Source organism: Drosophila mojavensis, unplaced genomic scaffold (genome assembly GCF_018153725.1).
Source record: "Drosophila mojavensis isolate 15081-1352.22 unplaced genomic scaffold, ASM1815372v1 contig_74, whole genome shotgun sequence".
In the NCBI taxonomy this organism is placed as follows: domain Eukaryota; kingdom Metazoa; phylum Arthropoda; class Insecta; order Diptera; family Drosophilidae; genus Drosophila; species Drosophila mojavensis.
In genome coordinates, this window is record NW_025318899.1 from 5,423,233 (window position 1) to 5,443,604 (window position 20,372).

Sequence of the window (20,372 nt, forward strand, 5' to 3'; positions counted from 1 at the left end):
ATTCAATTCAGAACGCGTTCCACTGCGGATTTACGCTTAAAATATATTTGTAAGTAGTTTTGTTGCCAATAAAGCACGAGAAATATCGCCGCTAACAACTCGAACAGAGCTGAGAGACAACACAGCAAATAGAGTAAAAGCCAAAGAACATACACAAAACAAAAGCCAGAAAAAACCAAAAGAAAAACGTTGAAAAACATTGAAAACTGAATTTTACGATTTACGGTTGAGGCACTGAATTTCACTTAAAACGCTTTTATTATGGCGTTGTAGAAGCTGCCAGCAAATATAAAAAGCCAAACAGCAAATGTGTGTGTGTGTGTGTGTGTGTGTGTGTGTGTGTGTGTGTGTGTGCCGGTCTGCTAACTGCTCGCATTCAGGGCACGTTCCAGGCAAACGTTGACGCTTCGGTTGCCAAATGGGCGCGAGGCTGAAGAAAACTTTGCTTTTTTCTCAAACACGCACACACACACACACAGGTGTAATGTGTGTGTGTGTTTGTGCTGCTGCTGCTGGCTCGTTCGACAACAGCTTAACAACTACAAGAACAACATTAACAATGGGCCATACAAGCCGTTTAAAAACAAATTATCAAACATGCTGCAGTAGCATCCACCTGTCATTCCCAATGCCACACACTGAAATAAGCATGTAATACAAAAAGAAAAGGAGTAAAAGAGTGAGCGAGAGAGGGAGAGGGAGAGGGAGAGGGAGAGGGAGAGGGAGAGCCTAGGGCCCAGATCAGTGCCTACAACAAATAAAGACAATCAGTTAAATGTTTATAGACAGTCAATGATACTGACAGCGGGTGTTTAGGGTAGACGCCTAGTTAAGCTGACATGCACCATGGGATACGAGAAGAGAAAGAGGAAGAGGAAGAGGTGTAGTGCTAGTAGAAGAGGAAGAAGCAGTAGTGATGGGTCGAGTAGAGTTATTTCAATTATGGGAAAGTCAGAGAAGCTGTAGAAAATGTAAACAAGAGCTAGAATGAATTTGACAATGAAGTTTAACTAGATAAAAACCTATTTTCTACTTTTTGTCCTCAAATAGATGTATGTATGTATATGCTAAGTAAATTTATTTAAAGCAAAAATGTATATACAAATCACAAGCAAATGAAAAGGCCAAGGTAACAAAGAAAAATGAAAAGCTTAGCTTAATAAGAAATTTTCAACAGATTAGGATTTTGTTCAGAAAACTAACTATGAAAAAAATAAATAAATAAATAAATATAAAGAACCTCAAAATAATCTACATATAAGTTTCGTTATTTGTGATCTATGTAGATATATGCCGTACGACTCATAGAGAGCTCCAAATTCTGACATATCTTCTTTAGATCTACCACTTGCATATGTATACATATATATCATGATTCTTTAGATAATCATAAATATGCTTAATATTTTATAGTTTACATATAAAATATAAATCAACACTTGAGAAATCTTTCGTTTGCATAAGTTTACTTAAGAAATCCCATTCAATAGTCAGGAAAATTTAAGGTATTCAAATAGTTTACTTATGAAATCTCATTCAATATTAGAAATTCATTAGTTTTTATTTAGTTTACATATAAAAATCGCATTTAATACGCGCAAAATCTTTAGTTTGAACATATCGCATTAAATTATTTAGTAGACCATAAATCTGTCTCTGGCTCTGCCTGCGCGCTACTCTCTATCAAGGCTTTCCATCTTCACGTCTGCTTAATGTGCACCCGGACCGAAACACAACCAGTTCGCACACAATTTAGTTAAATTACTCAAATTTGTAATAAAACCATTTCTCGCACCTCAGATTATTTTCATTTGAAAGAAGAAAGAAAACACTCTTTAACATTTTTTAGCTTGGGTGCTAAGCTAAATATATATACATAATCATATATACACATCGAGAAGTACAAGGTTTTTAATGTGCTTCAATGTGAAAGGTCGTGATTACTCATACGCCGCGTGTAGCGAATGAGCTGAAATGAAATGAAGATTAAAGTGAAGATCTGCTTGAAAAAGAAACTCATATCAATGGACGCTCATATTAAGCGGATTTTGATGAATGTGTGGCAGACAGAGAGGCCTGTCGAGAGGGGGAGAGGGCAACTCGAGCTGCTTTTTCTGCGCTATACGAATCAGAGAGCAAATACAATGAAGACGACACATGATGCGCGATATGTGAGCATGTGTTGATAGTGGATGACCTAAACGAAGGCAGTCAATTGAATGGACTCAGCTCTGGACACAAACATACTCAAACACACACATACACACATGCACACATACACATAGAGAGATATGCGGGCACTTTGTGTGCTAGAGAGGTATAGATAGAAAGTAGGAAGTGTAGGAGGCCATTAGCTGCTTATCGCGCTTTGAGTAGCTACAGCAAATATAGAGAGAGGGAGAGAGGGAGAGAGAGAACGAGGGTCAGAGGAGGGAGCTGGAGGGCAAATGGGTGGCAGCAGCTCTGCTGAAGAGACTCAAGTGTAAAGTTATCAAGTGCTGTGCATGGGACAGACAGACGTCGCTGTCAAGGGTTAAAGTCATAGACAACGTCGAGTGTTTGGCTATGGCTTGTGACATAAAATGTTATCAAAAAGGATTATGACAAGCGCACAGCGCGAAGAGGTAAACAGAGAGAGAGAGAGAAAGAGAGAGAGAGAGAGAGAGAAAGGGAGTGGGAGAGCGAGAGCGACAAGTGTATCAATGGCACAAAGAGGCAGCCACAATGATATCTACGTTGATATCGTTGACAGTTCACAAAGAGGAAAGCACACACACACACACACACACACACACATATTACATATTTACACAAAGTGAAAAACTGAAAAAGAATTCAATGATAACTCAGACACTGCTCTGCGCTGTGGGATAAATGTCGGATGCTTGTCGCATTTCTGCTTAAATAAATTGCAGAAATCGCCTTTAAAGACTTTTAAATGGCATCTCGCTCCCGGTCTGCAGCAATTATTTTGATAGTTTAATGGCATTTATTATCAGCTCGATGTCAACTATTATATTCTTTTTATTTATAATGGCAGCCACAGCTCAACACTCTGAGACCAAGCAACAAACTTGTGCTGCCCCAAGGCGAGCCAAGAAACTATCAAACAGCAACTGAATCTGACTCTGGAATGTGCCGGCAACATAAAGTTTAACAAATGAAATAACGAGAAATAAACTGGAAACTTTACATAACCGACAGCTAAATACCCTTGCCTTAATCTAAAATCTAAATTTCTATTTTATGTAGCTGGGTATCTAGTGATATATACCAAGCTGTCAATCTATCTATACTTCTTTTAATCTATATAACTTTCTATATATATATAAATTTATACAAATATATTTCTATTCTATTTTGTATTCTATAACTTTTTTTTAAATATAACAAAATCCATCTGTCTCCCTCTATATCTATGTCTATTTCAATCTCTAAAATATGTGGAATTTCATCAATACATCTGATCATATCCTATCCATATCTAACAATTCCCTCTATATCTATTTCTATCTCGATCTCTAATATCTATAATATCCAATAAATTCATCAATATATCAGCTCATATCCTCTCCATAACCATTAATCTCTCTATCCATCAATCAAATCAACGATGAGCTTTAATCTGATTCGTTCTACATAATTTTCAACTACTTCCCTCATCCTCATCCATAGCAAAACCTATAATACCCGCCGGAAGTGTATGCTAGAAGCACCGTCTGAAGTCACGAACAAGAAGAAGCGCGAGCACCCGTCGCCATAGAGGCCAGACTTAAGTTCTGGTTCTGATTCTGTTGCCGTTTCAGTTGCTGTTGTTGTTGCCGTTTCAGATTCAGTTTCTGTTTTGCTTGGAATCGTGAGCGACACTTGATGCGTTCAAGCTACTTGGACAGCGTCGGACGGGCGCCGGAACGGGGCGTGGCATACAGCTCAGTTAAATGCAATTTACTTAATGCCTGCACCCGCTGTCGCCTCTTCCGCACTCGCTCTGTCTGCTTATTACTTCATAAGTTTTATTATTGCCAGCGAATGAGGCAGTTGAGCTGAGCTTGTCGAGCTTATACATAATTGGAAAGAAAAACCCGTTGAAATTGAAGCGACAGCAGCTACGGCTACAACAACAACAAATTGCAATTAACGATAGTCAAACACAGCCTCAACCAGATTGACTGCTGAATACTCGCTCGAGGTGGATGAAGAGCTAAGACTTTATATATTATTATATAGGAATTTGTATATGTTATTGATATGTATATTATCTATACAAATCATTCAAATTACTAGATGCTGCCTATAGAAAGAGCTATGTATGATATTACCCAATATTTTATTCTACATTCAATGCCAATTTCAAGTCTATTCTCTCGCTTCTATAAGACAGTAAGTCCTATAAACTAGTCACGCCTATATCTGGTATTATCCCAGTATCTTAAATCTTTATCCTTCCAGTTTGCCAACTCGTATTTATACTAAATTTTCAAGACTTCTATTCCATCAAACGAGTCCCAAAGATGTTCAATGCCAATATACTCCATGAACTCTACAAGCAAGCCTTAAAACTTGCAACAGCAGTTGCTGCTGCTGCTGCTGTTGCAATAGCCTTGACAAAGCAAGAGCTAGAGAAAGAAGAAGAAGGAAGAGATAGTGAGAGCGAGAGAGCAACAAATAGTTGCCAAACGGCAGCTTCTTGGCAACTTGTGTGAGACATTCTTAACTTAGCTTTGCTTTGGCAGCAAGTTGCATCCGCAGCTGTTGCTGCAACTGTTCAATAATGCAATGAAAACATTTAAGTTGCAGCAACTTGGCGACTGCCCGAACCCAGCCCCAGCCCCCACCCCCTCGTGAACAGTTTCTCAATTGCAAAATTTATGAGCTGCATTCACTGACAAAATCGTGTGGAAAATAACAATGCAATTGCCAAAAGCTTTTCCTAGAGTTGTCGCCCATAGAGTTGTCACCAGCAGTAGCAGAGGCAGCAACAGCAATAGCAATATTCCAATTGCAATTGCAATATTTCTTCTATATTTATTTGTTCAAGTTTTGTGACTGACAAACGAGGCGAAATCCAACTTGAGCTACAAAACTTCAAATTTTGGTTACCAGGCACTTTGTCAAGCGGTTTGCCAGGCACACAAAACTAGGAAATAGCCGTTTACAACACGCCTGATTGAGCAGGCAAAATAACATATTTATAAAGTTGAAATCCAATTGACGTGGCTTCAAGTTTTTGCTTTATATGAAATCGAATAGCGTAAATAAATATACCAAAAAAAAAAAAAAAAAAAAAAAATACTGAATAGGTATATATGACAGAATTACGAAGAATAAACAAATCTCTCTTCTCTCTCTCTCTTCCTCTTTTTTCTTATTTACTTCCATTTTGACTAGATTAAAAACATGATTTTGATTTTCAAATTGTGACCCTATTGCATATTAGGCAATCAATATCTGCTGCCAAATATGGTCACACTGAACAGTAATCTAAATGCTGGTCATTAGCTCACCTACCTCTCTCGCTCATTCTCTCTCTATTTAACCATTTAACAGCTGTTTTCAGCCATTTCTGGCTTTGCTCTGCACATAAAGCGGCTTTTTTTTTCCAGCTGCAGACAAAGCTCAAACTTGTTTCTGAAACGCGAATATCGAGAGTAGGCACTAAAACAACAACAGCATTGACTTGTGGGCGTTGAGAGACAATTAGCCGCATGCCGCAACCCGAAACAAGTTTTGGTGAGTCAACAGCAACAACAACAACAACAACAGCAACAAATATTCGCTATACGGAATCACTGTGGCGCCCCAAACCAAGCGTGACAGAAAAAAGCAAACGACTAGCTATAGATGAGCCTGATGAACTAGCTGTATGCTCTGTTCTTTTTTCTTGGAGAAGAAACTCTAAATATGGATGAGATTGATGAACTAACGAAATGATATACTGTATTCATTCTTTCTTAGAGAACAAAATCTAGATAGGAAAACGTCAAAGATGCTAACAGTCAGAGATCTATAAGGAATATATTCTAGTTCTTATAACGATAGTTAACGATTACTTAAAGCAAAATATAACAGCACAACATTCAAGTAAATCTGAAGAAAAACTTAAGATTTTACTTGCCAAAGATATATTATATGGAAATAAAATGAATACATCAATATTTATTGATTTAGAAAAGTAAGAAAAAACTCTCTGCAATCTTGTGCTTACAAATCTTTTTTTTTTTTTTTTTTTTTTTTTTTTTGCTAATAATATTTTTAGATTTTCTGTAATCAAATGAAGAAAAGGAAATATTTATATATTTGCTATTTGTATTTGTTATAGAGAGCTGTTAGAAATAATATACGAAAATCTCTAAATTTCTTTTCTTTCATACACAAACATAATTTTTATACACCTCATTTGCGACTCATCATATTTACAGGGTATACTCAAACAAGAACTATGGAATTTCAGCGGGGCAAACACAAAATGTTCGACTAAAAAGTGCAGTTAAGAGTAAAGAGAGCCAGAGATTGAGTGAGAAAGAGAGAGAGAGTGAGAGTGAGAGAGAGAGAGATGAAGGGTATGTGTAGTACTGCAATTGCGTTGGTTAACAAATGTATTAGCGTGCATATTGTGGATTATATTCCATTTATTTCATCTTTCAGCTATGCAAGCGTCTGTCTCTCTGTCTCTCCATCTGTCCGTCTGTCTGTCTGTCTGTCTGCCTGTCTGTGTGCATTGCCAGCTGTCAGTCATAGTCAGCTACAGCTGCTGCATTCAATTACCATGGGGGCAGCCCCTGCTGATGCCGCTGCCGATTTCGATGCTGTTTGACCATTAAATGCTTTGCCAAATGATTCAACATTCGACAGTTCGCTTGCTGCGCAGCAAACATTTATTTTCCAATTTTTGTTTTGTTTCGTTGTTTCCAATTTCTCGTGTTTTCATAGTATTTCAAGCGCTATGGCAGCTCTGACAGCTTCGTGCATAACTGTGGGCACAATTTCCAAAATTATTTCCACAGTTTCTTCTATTTTTGGCTTTGCTTGGTTTAGTTGGCTTTGGCCAAGTTTCATTCACGTGCAGCAAATGTGTTTAAGGCAACGCAACTTTTTGCAACTAGATTCAAATTTCCAGCCAAAGCGAACTTTGTCATCGCAACTTTTGCCATGGCCAAGCTAGCTTTATGGCCTGCTCTGCAGTGAAGCTAATAAAGTTTAGCCAAATTGTGTTTGGGCTTTAAACATTTTCTCATTTGCGTTGCCAGCTTAGACAGATGGCTCAAAAAACTCATGTTTATCTATAATTTATGAAACTTTGCGAGCGAAAAGTTTAAATTGAAACATATTTCAGCATAAGCCAAAGCTAAAGCAACTATAATTAGACATAAAGTACATGAACACATATTGGGAATAATTTTATAATTTTCTTTTTAAACTTTTATACTAACAATATTTCGTAGTTTTTGCAGTTTAAGTAGCATAGCTAAGCCCAGGCTGTGTCTTTCGCACGCTTACGGCTGAGAAACAAAGCAGAATCGCGAGAGTTGGGCTCTTCAGATGTTGAATCAGAAGAAGAGAATAACAGGAAATGCGAACACAAGTCTTAATTGATAAAAACAATCGAGCTTAAGCTCAAATTAATGCTTGAATATAATGCCAGGAAATGCAATTTATAAAGCTGGAGAACATAAACTCAACTCGCTATCTATATATGTAAATAAATATATTGAATAGCATTAGCTGAGACTTTTTTTTTTGCATATATCCAAGGTAATCTTTATGCATCTAATTTAAAAGCTTATTCTTTCTTGCCACGCTCAAGTGCTGAGAAACTAAGCTGAGAATTATATAGTATATATCTATATAACGATATAGATATGTATGTATGTATATATTGTACATGATTCATGCGCGACATTTTCTCATTGCTCAATGCAACGCCCAACTTTATGTGGCCATAGTAAAAATTATATATATATATATATATATATATATATATACTTCATATATCTATATATTTATACATAAATCCATTGTTGCCGCACCCACACACAGCGCTCTGTGTTGGGCTTCTCATTCATTTTTTTTCTGCCCATTTATGGTTAGCTTTTGTTGTTGATTTATTGTAGTTTAGCTTTTGTTTGTTTAGAGTTCGGGTTTTTTTTTATAAATATTTTGTTGTTGGACCAAGTTTAAAGTGCCCTTAGATGTAATTTATCGATTGCATTTATCGATAGAGCTTCTACTCACTTAATCTGCCAAAGCTGTGCGACAGCCTCTTCTTGAGCTTCTGCAGGGCGCCGCCTTTTTTCTCCCGCATTGTGACGCCTGAAAATGTAGAGAAAGAAAAGTGGGGGGAAAAACTTTAGTATTTCATTGAGCATTGATTGATATTCTTAAATTTTTTATTGTGGCTAAGGAGAGCTTTGTTGTTTGTTGTTTTATTATGCCATGCCTCCACGCTACGACAATTATAAAACAAAACACACAACAACAACAACAACAACAATAAACAACAGAGTTGACATTACAAATTAACATAAATCAGTGGAGCGTGGTGTGCCATAATAATAAATAGATAACTGGGGAGAAGGCCTCACACACCACCCCACCCCCACCGCAACCGAATGACACGCACATTTCCAAATGAAAAGCCAATTTACATAGTAAAATTCAAATGAAAAACTACTTCAAAATAGAAATGCATTTCGTTGATGGGTATATAGACATATATATATGTATGCAGTCCAGACCAGAGTGCGGGCGCCTGCTGCTTTATATTTATAGTAAAACAACAGACTATTCCCCTCTATATATACACATCTATATAAATGTGTGTGTATGTGCATCTGTCTGTATTTGTGTGCATTCGTAATTGAGTTATATAATTTGATTGCTGTTTGACCAATGTAACATTTAGCCAACTTATTTCAGCGTTCAGTGAGCCATGCAAATTGTGTACAACTTTTTGCTTTTAACCGCATCTATTTAAAGGGCGTAATTGTTGTTGCTGTCGTCATTGCTGTTGTTGTTGTTGTTGTTGTTGTTGTATCAGCTGTTTTCGATTGTTTATTATGGCTGGCGCTGTTTAGCTGGCTCGTTGATTGGCATAATGATTTGGTTAGCACAGTTAAACTAACTGCATTATATATTCATATCGAACGGTTATCCAACCAACATGCCAAATGGTTTTGCCAAGCAATTTATATATATACTAGATATATCCAACTACATATATATACTTAGATATATTCTTTATTTATTTATAATTATTAGCAAGTGTGAACTGAAATTCGATATAAATTAAAATAATATAAATATATTTATGGCAAGTTTATGACTTCGTTTCGCTTGATTGCTGCCATTTCTCCGATTTTTCAGCTTCTTTTTCGATATAACTCGAGAACTTTTTGAGATATAGATATGAAATTTGGTGGCTAGCTTTTCGTGACGTTTACATTATTTAAAAATATTTCAGTTTTTTAAAAGCTGCTCTTATGCTGGCTCAAAACTAAGATATTGCAGATTAGTAAGTTTACAGATATAGATATGAATTTTAAACAGAAACTATTGTTTAAAAATTATTAAAGTTAATTTGATGTGCCTATCTATAAGAGCTGGTCTTTCTACAGACAACTTACCTATGCGATAAAGATCTATGCATTATTAGTATAGTAGATCTCTTACTGTAGTATATGCCCTGTTAACCTACAAGCATATGACTAAAGACATGCATCCATACACTTGAAATAATAGATCTCTATCTTATGCATACATAACTCACATCACAAATAACACTAAATCTAGAAAAAACTTGTATTCTGCAGCTCCTTTAGTTTTCTTTCGAATATTTTCTAACCACACACTCCCTGCTCAAATAATTTCCCCATTCTAGCTCTCATTGATATGCAGACTGATTAAAAATTTGCGAAGAATGGATTATTGAACTATTTCTACGTCGTTTTCATCGAAACTGATATGGCAGCTCCATTATAAACTTCCAATCGATGCATTTCTCCACATCATACACAGTTCAGTTAGCCCGGCCAATGCCAACTGGTTTGTACAGTTGGCTAGCTTCATTTGCATGCCATACAAGTTTTTGGCCAGGAAATTGGCACTCGAAAAGTCATTTATCAAAACTCTTCCACTTGGAACATGACCACCAAAACTTTGGCATTGATGTGAATGATGCCACATAATGCTGCATGCCACGCCGCTGGACGGACAGCCACCTTGACAGTCCGCCCAATGCCAGACACAGCCACAGCAACGGCAACAATTAAACATAAAAATATATATATAGATATGTATACATTTATATATAGTTTGTGTAGAATATTTTTAGGGTACTAAATCACTTGGGTAAGTGTCTGTCTCTTCGCTGTCGCTCGCCATAGCGATAGCCCACTGTTATTGTAGTGTCCATTATTATTATTATTATTGTGATCATTGTTGTTGTCAAAAGCAATTTGGCTTAACAACAATGCAGACAAGTCGAGCGCAAGCAATTTATGCCATCAATTCATAGATAGACAAGATAGACACATACATACATATATGGTGCGTACATATGTATATGTACCCATAGACATGCCCATATATGCACGTACGTCTATCTCGTATGCATATCGAGCACTTCAACTCAATTAAAGGCACACTCTCATAACCATAAGCTCATAGATGACTCGCTGTTGCTATTGTTGTGATTCAAAATCATTCAAAATCATAAGCCAGCCCGCAACAACGACAACAAGTGAGGATAATAGCCAAGTTGAGTCTGCTCGACTAGAGCACATGCTGTAAATAGTGCTCAATGGCAACTGTGTTATATATTTTTATATAATTATATTAGAGAAAATAATAAAAATGGTTTATTTGTACTTGGATAAATTGCTGAGAATCGCAAAGAAAGGCGTTGAGTGAATGGCAATATATTTACTGAGACTAAGAGTAAGTTTTTTGATGGTTGAATGCTTGAGAGAATAGCTAAACAGAAATAGAACGAAAGAATTAGAAGATTGGGAAAAGATGGAAATAGAAATAGAAACTATGCAAAATAGATAGAGATGAAAAATAAGACAAAGCAAGAGAGCAAAAGAGAAGAAAGAGAGAGAGAGAGTGAGATAGAGAGAGAAAGAGAGAGATAGAGAGACTGAGAGACCAACACATAAGAAATGAGCAAGTAATAGACTAGAAGAAAATCCACCCAATAGAACAAACACTGAACACTCCCAATGTTGACTCTCTCCTTACAGTTATATACACCTATTAAACACCTTTACAAGAGCTGCATACCCCACCCACACACGCAAACAGTTTCAGTGGGTATAAATTATGTTAGCAACGGGCACAACTCACCAACAAGGGCAATAACAACGCAACGGCAATTGGTTGGCTTCAAGTGCTGGCAAACCGATTATGATCCTTTTGGCCTTGGCTCGAATAACGCAAGCGATTGCATACAAATTGCAGGCACTGTTGCTGGCAGCAAATGCAATATGCAAATGCCGCATGCAGAATGTAGAATGTCGAATGCAGCTGACAAATTGTTTTAAAGCTAGGCATTAGAAGAGGAAAAGAGTGAGAGAGGCGAAGGGAAAGAAAGAGAGAGAGAGAGAGAGAGTTGGATCAACGAGTGAATCGCATTTACATTAAATGACTCGCAGTTGTCGTTGCTTGTTTTTAAAAGCCCATTAAAGTTGTTTGCGAAAACTTCTATTTTTTTCTCCATTTTTTTTTTTCTTTTTGCCTAAAAAGGCAAATAAGCAAAATGAGTTGCAACAAGCAGCAAGTGGAAGTTGCAGCAACGTCAAACTTATTTAATTAAGACTGCAAAAGGCGCTGCGAAAACTTTTCAGGCAGATGCTTCACTTGCAGTTGTACGAGATCGTTGCTGCTGCTGTTGTTGTTGTTGTAGTTGTTGATGCTGCTAGGTTGCATTAATGAGTAGCGTGAATACACACACACACACAATCATAGACACACACTCACACTCTCCCTCTCTCTCTCTCTCTCACACACACACACACAGAACGCATTCAAATCAAACTTTGCAATTTGGCATCAATGTCAAAGACAGACGAAAATTGACTGGCAGCAACGAGTTCAATAGCCCCGCCCTGCTTAGGGGGCGCGCGCTGGGGCAAAGGTGCCTCAAAAATAGACTGAGGCAGCGCCACAGTGATTGACAGCATTATATGAACCGCTTTTCACAAGCAATTAGCACCAGACAAATTCGCCAATTGACCATAATCAAATGCCTGTTAATTACATGCGAATATTCACTGTAAAAAGGCGAAGAGCTCGCCTCTGTCTGCTAATTTGTATATGCGAATAATTACTGTACCTGTCAGCAACTAAGTCACAATTAAAGATTCAACTTAATTACAAGCTTGCAAGAATAATATATATTCTTTTAAGTAACTCTATCATTATTTCTGACTAGACCAAGGCGGAAAGTTTTACTAGGAAACAAAAATATTGCTACTTTGGTCAATTACTTAAATGTAGTTAAATTAGCTAAAAAAGGTCTGGTCTGATTTTAGAATTCATTGCTTTAGGTTTGTAAAGAGAATCGCATGCTATTACAATCTATGGATTAATCAGTTTGTGCGGAACTTTAATAGAACTTCCATTTTTTTTCAAAGTCTTTTTTGGTTTATCATAAATTATTTTACTGATTATTATTATCTTTATTCGTGCAACTTCTCGAAAATCTCAATCTAATAATAGTATATAGTCTAAGAGTCTAGTATCCAGAGGATAGTTGATAGATAAAAGTTTAAGATATATATACTCATAGCTGATCTAGTCTACAAATATTCCCATTAATTATACATAAAATGATATTTCTGTGATTTCTAGAAACATATTGAATCTAACATCTATACATCTATATAGTTGACCTGGTCTATAACCAACATTTTAACGGTTTACTCATTCGAGGCATGTTATATAGAAAAACATTCTCAAATAGCTCTCACAATGGTACCACGCACCGCCTTTTGCATATCAAAATCGCAATGGCTCCAGGTACCGCCTCTTGATACCTCTGCCTATCGCATATCAAAACCATATTAATATATAATAACACCTTTATACAAACACAAATTAACCTATATATTCTTATCATATCTCAAGAATGCACAACTGCAAAAATAATAAAATTAAAAATATTTATCGTAACATATGTTTTAGCTATCTAAGAAATTCCGCAAATGTTTTCTGGCTCTTTACTATATTTTGTATATAGAAAAAAACTGCATTAACTTTCGACTTATTATTCTTTGATAATATAGAAAAATTAATTGATAAGTGGTTTGATTAGTGTCGCAAAGTTGAGTCAAGTTGATAAGTCAGAAAAAAAAGAACACCTACTATAATGAATGAATAATTCAATGACTAAGTCGGAAAAAGAAGAAAAACCCACACAAATTTGGCAAACTTCATCAGCGAATCGAAATACCCCTTTGTCAGGGCAATTGACGGTGGGACATAAATGAATTGTGGCAGCGAGTGAAATGATGAGCACTCTTTAAATTTCTCGTTAATGACGTAATTAACTTTGGGCCGAGAAGGGGGTGGGCGTGGTTAGCGGCGGCCGGTGACATGCGAACTCTCTGAAATTGTTGCGAGCCATGACGTGGCGTGCCACACGACGTATACGTGACATTTTGGCCATGCACGCGCATTGCTCATGCAGCAGCAACAGCCCTAGCCACGCCCCCACCTGCCGCACACACTCGGCCCCCAGGCGAACCGCCTCTGTCACAGTTGTGGGCGCACGGCCAAGTGAAAATCGGTAGCATGAGAAAATAGATTTTCTGCAGAAAATATTCATGCGAAATATTTTGACACTCGGCGACAGCAGCTGACTAATTGCGAGAGTCGCAAAAGAGAGCCAGACTCCCGCTCACTCTCTGCCTGCCTCTCCCACTCACTATCTTTGGCCAAAAATAGAGGTTTAAAGTGCAGCCAGCTGACGGAATTGAATGGGCCGCTGATGAAATGGCTTATAAATGACGTGTAGACAATTTGCCAATGGCAACAATTTCTGTTGGCCGAAAATAGCCAAAAAACGCGTGCGCGCAACGCCTGTCGAGCACGTGAGGCTGTAAGCCTTGTGGCCTTCGACCGACTGAACTGCTGTCAAAAGGTCCTGGAACAGGTCCTTGTCCTTGTCGTGCCTGGACAGAATGCAGCTGGATAATTGATAAGCCATGCGGCGTGTAGCCTCAAATGTCAATGCACGCTGTGAGGGAAAGAGTGAGCAAGAGAGAAAGAGAGAGAGAGTGAGTGGCCGTGTGGAAAGGTGAGCGACATTCACACACAATCGCATTAAATTTCAATAAAATTTTGCTGCAATAATTAATGACAAATTTTGCTGGTAATTTGCATAATCCTTTTATATGCCACGCCAGTTCACGTAACAGAGATTAGTAACGGGATTAAATCGCGACATATACATATATAGTACATGCACATATACATATATACACATATACATATTCACAGTTACACGCATCTATTTTAATTGTATTTGCTTTTTATGCAATATTAATTGCAATGCATTTCAAAGTAATTAAACGCAATTGCCAAATACTTTATGTAAAATGCAATAAAAACAAATCAAATTGAAAACGTTTAACTAAAAGGAAATCCATAAATGAAATCAGTGAAAAAATTATATAAAAAATTTATAATATTTGTATAATAAACATACATATATGAAATAGAGATAATCGATTATAAAAACCTTATTAATTTTTGATTGTTATTACTTTTAAAAATCTATTTCACTCATATTTCACCTATTTCGGTGGATTTAGTAAAGTGAAAAATATATTGAAAAAGGTTTGCCCTGGAGTATATAAGCCTAACTGTAAATAAATATAATTTAAGCATAAAAAATACTTTAAATGAAATTCTATATCTAAATTTAATTCACTTTCCAAACTAATCAGAATAATTTTAGCTTGAAGAAATCCTTCTCCTATCCTAGCGCTTAGCAACTCTTTCATTTAATACACCATTTCATTTTCTCCCAATTTCTAGTTCTGCCTTTCCCCACCTACTGTATTTCATGCTATTTCATCGTCTCAATTTTGATCAATCAACGCCGCCGTTCGCACCCCTTTTATTTGGCTCGCACATTTATTGGACAAGTCGTAAAATTTAAAAACCATTAACAAAAAAAAAAAAAAAAGAAACAAAAACAGATGAAAATTCAACCAGAAATAAAGCCAAACGCACATTAAATGAGCTCAGGCAAGGAAAGAAAATTAATTTGGCATTTAACGTCTTATACACATTTATTTATATTTATATTTATTATGCACAAATGAATTTGGCCAAGGCAGAACAAGTTTTATTACCATATAGAACTCAATTTTCTTTATCGCCAACAAGAAATCGCTAGGCAAATTATCGTCCGTCAAGTGGGCGGTGCGCAGATGGGGCGTGGACGATAAAGACCAAAAAAAAACAAAAAGAGCCATTCATATATATTACAAAATTAGTCAACCAGTTGCATGCGAAGCGGCCCAAACCTTAGACTTTGGCTTTGAGTTACGCCTCAATTTTTATGATATTACACACCTGTTTTAATGCTGCACACACACGCACACACACATACATATACACACATACACGAGTTGCCAAATTGCGTGCCTTTTGGTCGTTTATCAGCTCGCCAAATCGCCAAATGAACGAAACTTAATTAAAATTCACAGAAATATCAACATATATATATATATACACACACACACACACATGTTATAGCAAGTTAAAAAATATATATATATAATCCTAATTACACTCAGCCTTAGCTCAACTTTCTAATTGATTTAGCCATCGAAAATATGGCGAGACTTGCACAATTTCATTCTCAGCCAAGCCAAATGCAAACGAGAAATGAAACATCTCTCGATTTCTATATGGGCGTCATATTTAGAAGGCGGCTTTAACTAATTGCAGCCAGTCGAACGTCTAATTAAATTGCGTACGACTGGCTAAGCCAGAGCCAAAAGCAAACAAACTAAACAAGTTCCTTGTGTGTCGTCCAATAAATCAAACTTGAAATGCCTTAGCGAGGGGCGAACGAGGAATTGTGGGAATATATAAATATGGATAGAGTAGGTAGAGGTGAATGTGATAGGGAAAGAGGTAATGGGAGAGAGAGAGCGAGAGAGACAGTGGATTGTTAGCGAAGAGAGAAAGAGAGAGAGAGAGAGAGACATTGTGAGAGACAGAGAGGGTATAATACTCTCCAAAAAGGTGCGAGAGAGCAAGGATGAGAAAGGAGAAAGAAAAGACAAAGATAGAAAAAGAGAGGGAGACAGAGAGAGAGAGAGAGATAGAGATAGATAGAAAGACATGCAAGGTGAGAAACAGTGCCGGATAGAGAAAGCAAAAACAAAAAGAAATAGAGAGACAGAGAGGGTTAGAAAGACAGATAGAAAGAGAAAGAGTGGCTTCCCCCTCTTCATGCATATAAAGGAAAAAGGAAAAAATAAAAGAATTAAAAGATATTCTTTGAATTCATATATAGATTCTATAAGTTCATAATTCTCTGATAATCCATTTCATCGAGGTGCACCAATTCCAACTTTCTCCTTTATTTACTCTACTCTTAAATATTATACGATCTGCGTATATAAGGAAATGAGATAGCGAAAAGCCGTCGTAAGAGAGTTCAAATGAGGCTAAATGGAAAGATAAGCATAGAGAAATATATCTGATAAGAATCGGAGATGCAGATTAACCAGGAAAACAAGGAAACAAGAGAATTTATGCTATTTACATTGCATCTATGTGCATATATGATATGGAAATATCATCAAACTAATAAATAATTACAGTACTGTGCCACTCAAGCAACTTCTCGAACTACCCACTCGCAGCGGATTCCTTCTAGTTCCTAGTTGAATAATTGTAATGAATTCTGATTATAATGTTTGCTGTCTGCTGCTACGATAACGGAAGTGTTTTCGTTATTTTCGGTTTCATGTTCACAGACAGATAGTATACTAAATACATATATATGTATGTGTGCGTGTGTGTGTTTATGTATTCTGCTTATCGAGAGTTATATAAAGCTGATTAAACAACTGATTTAACAGCTGATTAGAGCCAGCGAATGCTTTGCATGTGAAATGAAAGCAGCTCGATTATTTCTGTTGCTGTTGCTGCTGTTGTTGCTATTGTTGTTGCTGTTCACGTCGTGGCTGGGTCAATGTTCTAATAAAAAGTTCAATTTAACTTGAATTAATTTCAATTGCACAACAACAACAACAACAAGAGCAGCCAGAACAACGAGAGCAATAAATACAACAACAACAACAACAACAACGAACCGTAGAAATGCCATTAAAATCGAGCTGTTCGGTTCGAAGTCTTTTGCTGGCTGCTTTAAGCCGGTTGCCAACGCCGCCGAGATGAGTTGCCCAGGGAGTTAAACATGACCTGGCTGGAGAGAGAGTGGGATGGTGATGGAGAGTAAGGGAGTGAGAGAGAGAGAGAGAGAGACTGCAGCATTGTTCATATCGGTTGTTGCCGCAGGCTTGTTGCCAATTCGTCCATAAAATATGTAAACTTTTTATACACATTCACGAGAATTAAATGAGTATATTGGTTTTGTGCAATACGCCCATCTGTCCGTCCGCCTAACCCTCTGAATGAATGCAAACCATTCGGCCACTATGGAAGCTAGACTTTTGGCTTACAATTAGAAAGATTCTAAATTTTCTCGATCCGCCATGATAAATCGGAAAATGCATTTTCCACTATATCAGAAATCATGATAATTGAATTGCTTCATTATATATATATATATATATATATATATATATATATATATATATATATATATATATATATATATATATATATATATATATATATATATATATATATATATATATATATATAAATATATATATATATACCATTTGGAGGCTTGGCAGATGGGAAAACGAATCTGGCAGCGTTTCAATTGTGAATGAGCATTCAGCAGTCGGTAAAGCCCGACTTAGTCTTTTTATGTACTGCAATTGAAATGCAGTTTCGTTTGCCATTTCATTTCATTCCATTCCATTCTGTTTCCATTCTGCTGTTGAAATATATTTCACTTCGTTTTATTTCCACCGTCGACGTGTCAAAATATTTGCGCTTAATTTAAATAAAGTTTACTTTGATGCGGCACAGTTGACTCCTCTCTCTCTCCCTCTCATCCTCTGCCCCCTCTCGCTCTGTCTGTCATTTAATATTTGTTCAGCATTTCAAATAGGCTTTTACACACATATTTTCAATATTTATTTATTTATTTATTTTGGGCGCATTTTTTACGGTCTGCTTGCATCACGTGAAAAATATTCGGAAATTTTAAGCTTTTGGGCTTTAAATTGTTCCACTCAAATGTTGCAGAACTAATGAGATTTTTCATAAAATATTAAATTAAATTATTATTAGATATTTTCAATGCATTGCTGAAGTAAACTAGAAAATTTGATTATATTGATTAGAGAGCGAAAATTTCTATGCATAATAGAGCATTATTAATTGCATTATCAAAGTGCAAAAATATTTTTATAAAGGCTTGAATATTGTAGTAAAAATTTTAAATTTTGTATTAAATAAAAAAAAATTATTTAAAAAAAAATTTAAATTAAATAAAAAAAAAAGAATAAATAAATAAAACGATATAAAAAAAAAAATATATATATATATATATATATATACTAATAATAAAAAAAAATAATTAGTTTCATATATAAGGGTTTTGGGTGATTTAATCTTTTTTTTTTTTTTTTTTTTAACCAAATTTTGCTTATTTCTAAATATGCATTGCATCATATACACATATATGTATAATCGTCTCAGCCCTCAATATATCACCTGAGTCTACCCAATGTACATAAATATATATATATATATATATATATATACATACATACATGCATATATTACAATTAAACAAAAACAATTACAAAACTTAAACAAAAACCCATTCTCTGTCCAGCTGTTTATCGTAATCATTAAATTTAGCTATAAATAGAATGCTAAAAAAAAACCCGAAAGCTATAAATAAATATATCAAATTTTATTTTTAATGTTAGTTTAAGAAAGGCTGAGAGAGAGGGGATAAGAAGAGGCAGAAATTGTTGCCTCTACTCGTTTCATTTGTTTACTTTAAGCATTCCACAATTCATTTCGCTTTAAATTGTTGCCAGTATTTTAATAATATAATTTATATCATTTTTTTTATATTTATTGCAATCTTAATTGTTTTAATACGCACCCGAGAAATTGTTGTTGTTGAGCTTTGTGGGTTGATTTATTAATTCGGCAATTTTGAGGCCGTTTTTTTCTCTCAGGGGTCGACAGAAAAATATTTGATTTTTTTTTAGCAGTTTCTGCTAATTATAGCTGTTTCTTTAATGCTTTAGCTGTTTTGCTTCTTTTTTTTTTTTGGGGGGCTTTGTTTGTAAACACTTTTATTTGATGGCAAACATTTTCGCTACAAGTTAAGAATTCACTTTATGGCACTTTATCTAGTATAGAATATCTGTGTGTTATCGGCCGATTTATGGACTAGCTTGAACGAGGTCAAATTCTAGCTAAAAACGAGAACAATAACAACATTAAACACTGCGAACCACAGACAACAAGGGACACCAACAACAACAACAACAACTAGCATTTCTTAAGGGTTGTTATTGTTGAGGGTGTTTTCTTGGCAACATCACAAAATCAAAACAACAAAAATAACTTAAGAAAAGTGAAACAAAATTCGCTAAGCACAAAATCATAAACTTAATACAAACACAAACACAGACACATACACATACGCACACGTGCACGCACACTACGACGAGGTTAAGAGTTCAACTTGAATGCAAACACTTTGACATTTAACTTGAATATGGCGAGCGTTGACAGAGCGACGCGTACGTATTTAAAGGAATTTCGACTGCTCAAAGTCGTCGTTGTCGTTTACCGTTAGCCGGCTGCGGGAGCTGCACACAACCTGCCGCGTTGAGTTTCGCACACGAAATGAGGTCAACGAGATACTACGTTACGCTTACGTTTTTACGTTCCTCTACATTTTTTTTGTTGTTGTTGCTGAAAGCAAAGCCCAACATGAAAGTAGCGCAAGGGCGCCACCTGCTTTGGGGTGGGTGGCAGCGAATGCAGTACGTCAAGAGCGCAAGCGACAGAGAGAGAGCTTGACCAATTGAGAGAGTTAGCTCTGTTACATGTGCCGCTCTTAAGTTCCACACGCCGGCTTGGCTTGCGTGCCTGCGTACCACACTCGTTCACTTTACGCCCTCTCTCGTAACGCGCGCTCTCTCTCTCTCTCTCTCTTTGCAGTTCGTTTCACTCTTGTC

The 20,372-nt window shown here is 36.3% G+C and overlaps 1 protein-coding gene across 4 annotated transcripts in view; it reads right to left on the reverse strand.

The window, feature by feature from the left end:
• LOC6581495 (cyclin-dependent kinase 14) overlaps positions 1 to 20,372 on the reverse strand; it is a 128,691-nt gene that overhangs the window by 65,318 nt on the left and 43,001 nt on the right. For 2 of the 4 annotated variants that reach the window (XM_032730866.2, XM_002007187.4), the window contains exon 2: positions 8,233 to 8,310. In XM_032730866.2, the coding sequence (XP_032586757.1) occupies positions 8,233 to 8,310 (78 nt within the window). Of the gene's footprint in view, positions 1 to 8,232; positions 8,311 to 19,282; positions 19,602 to 20,372 lie in introns of those variants that run through there. The other 2 variants (XM_032730867.2, XM_032730868.2) reach the window with 2 other exon arrangements.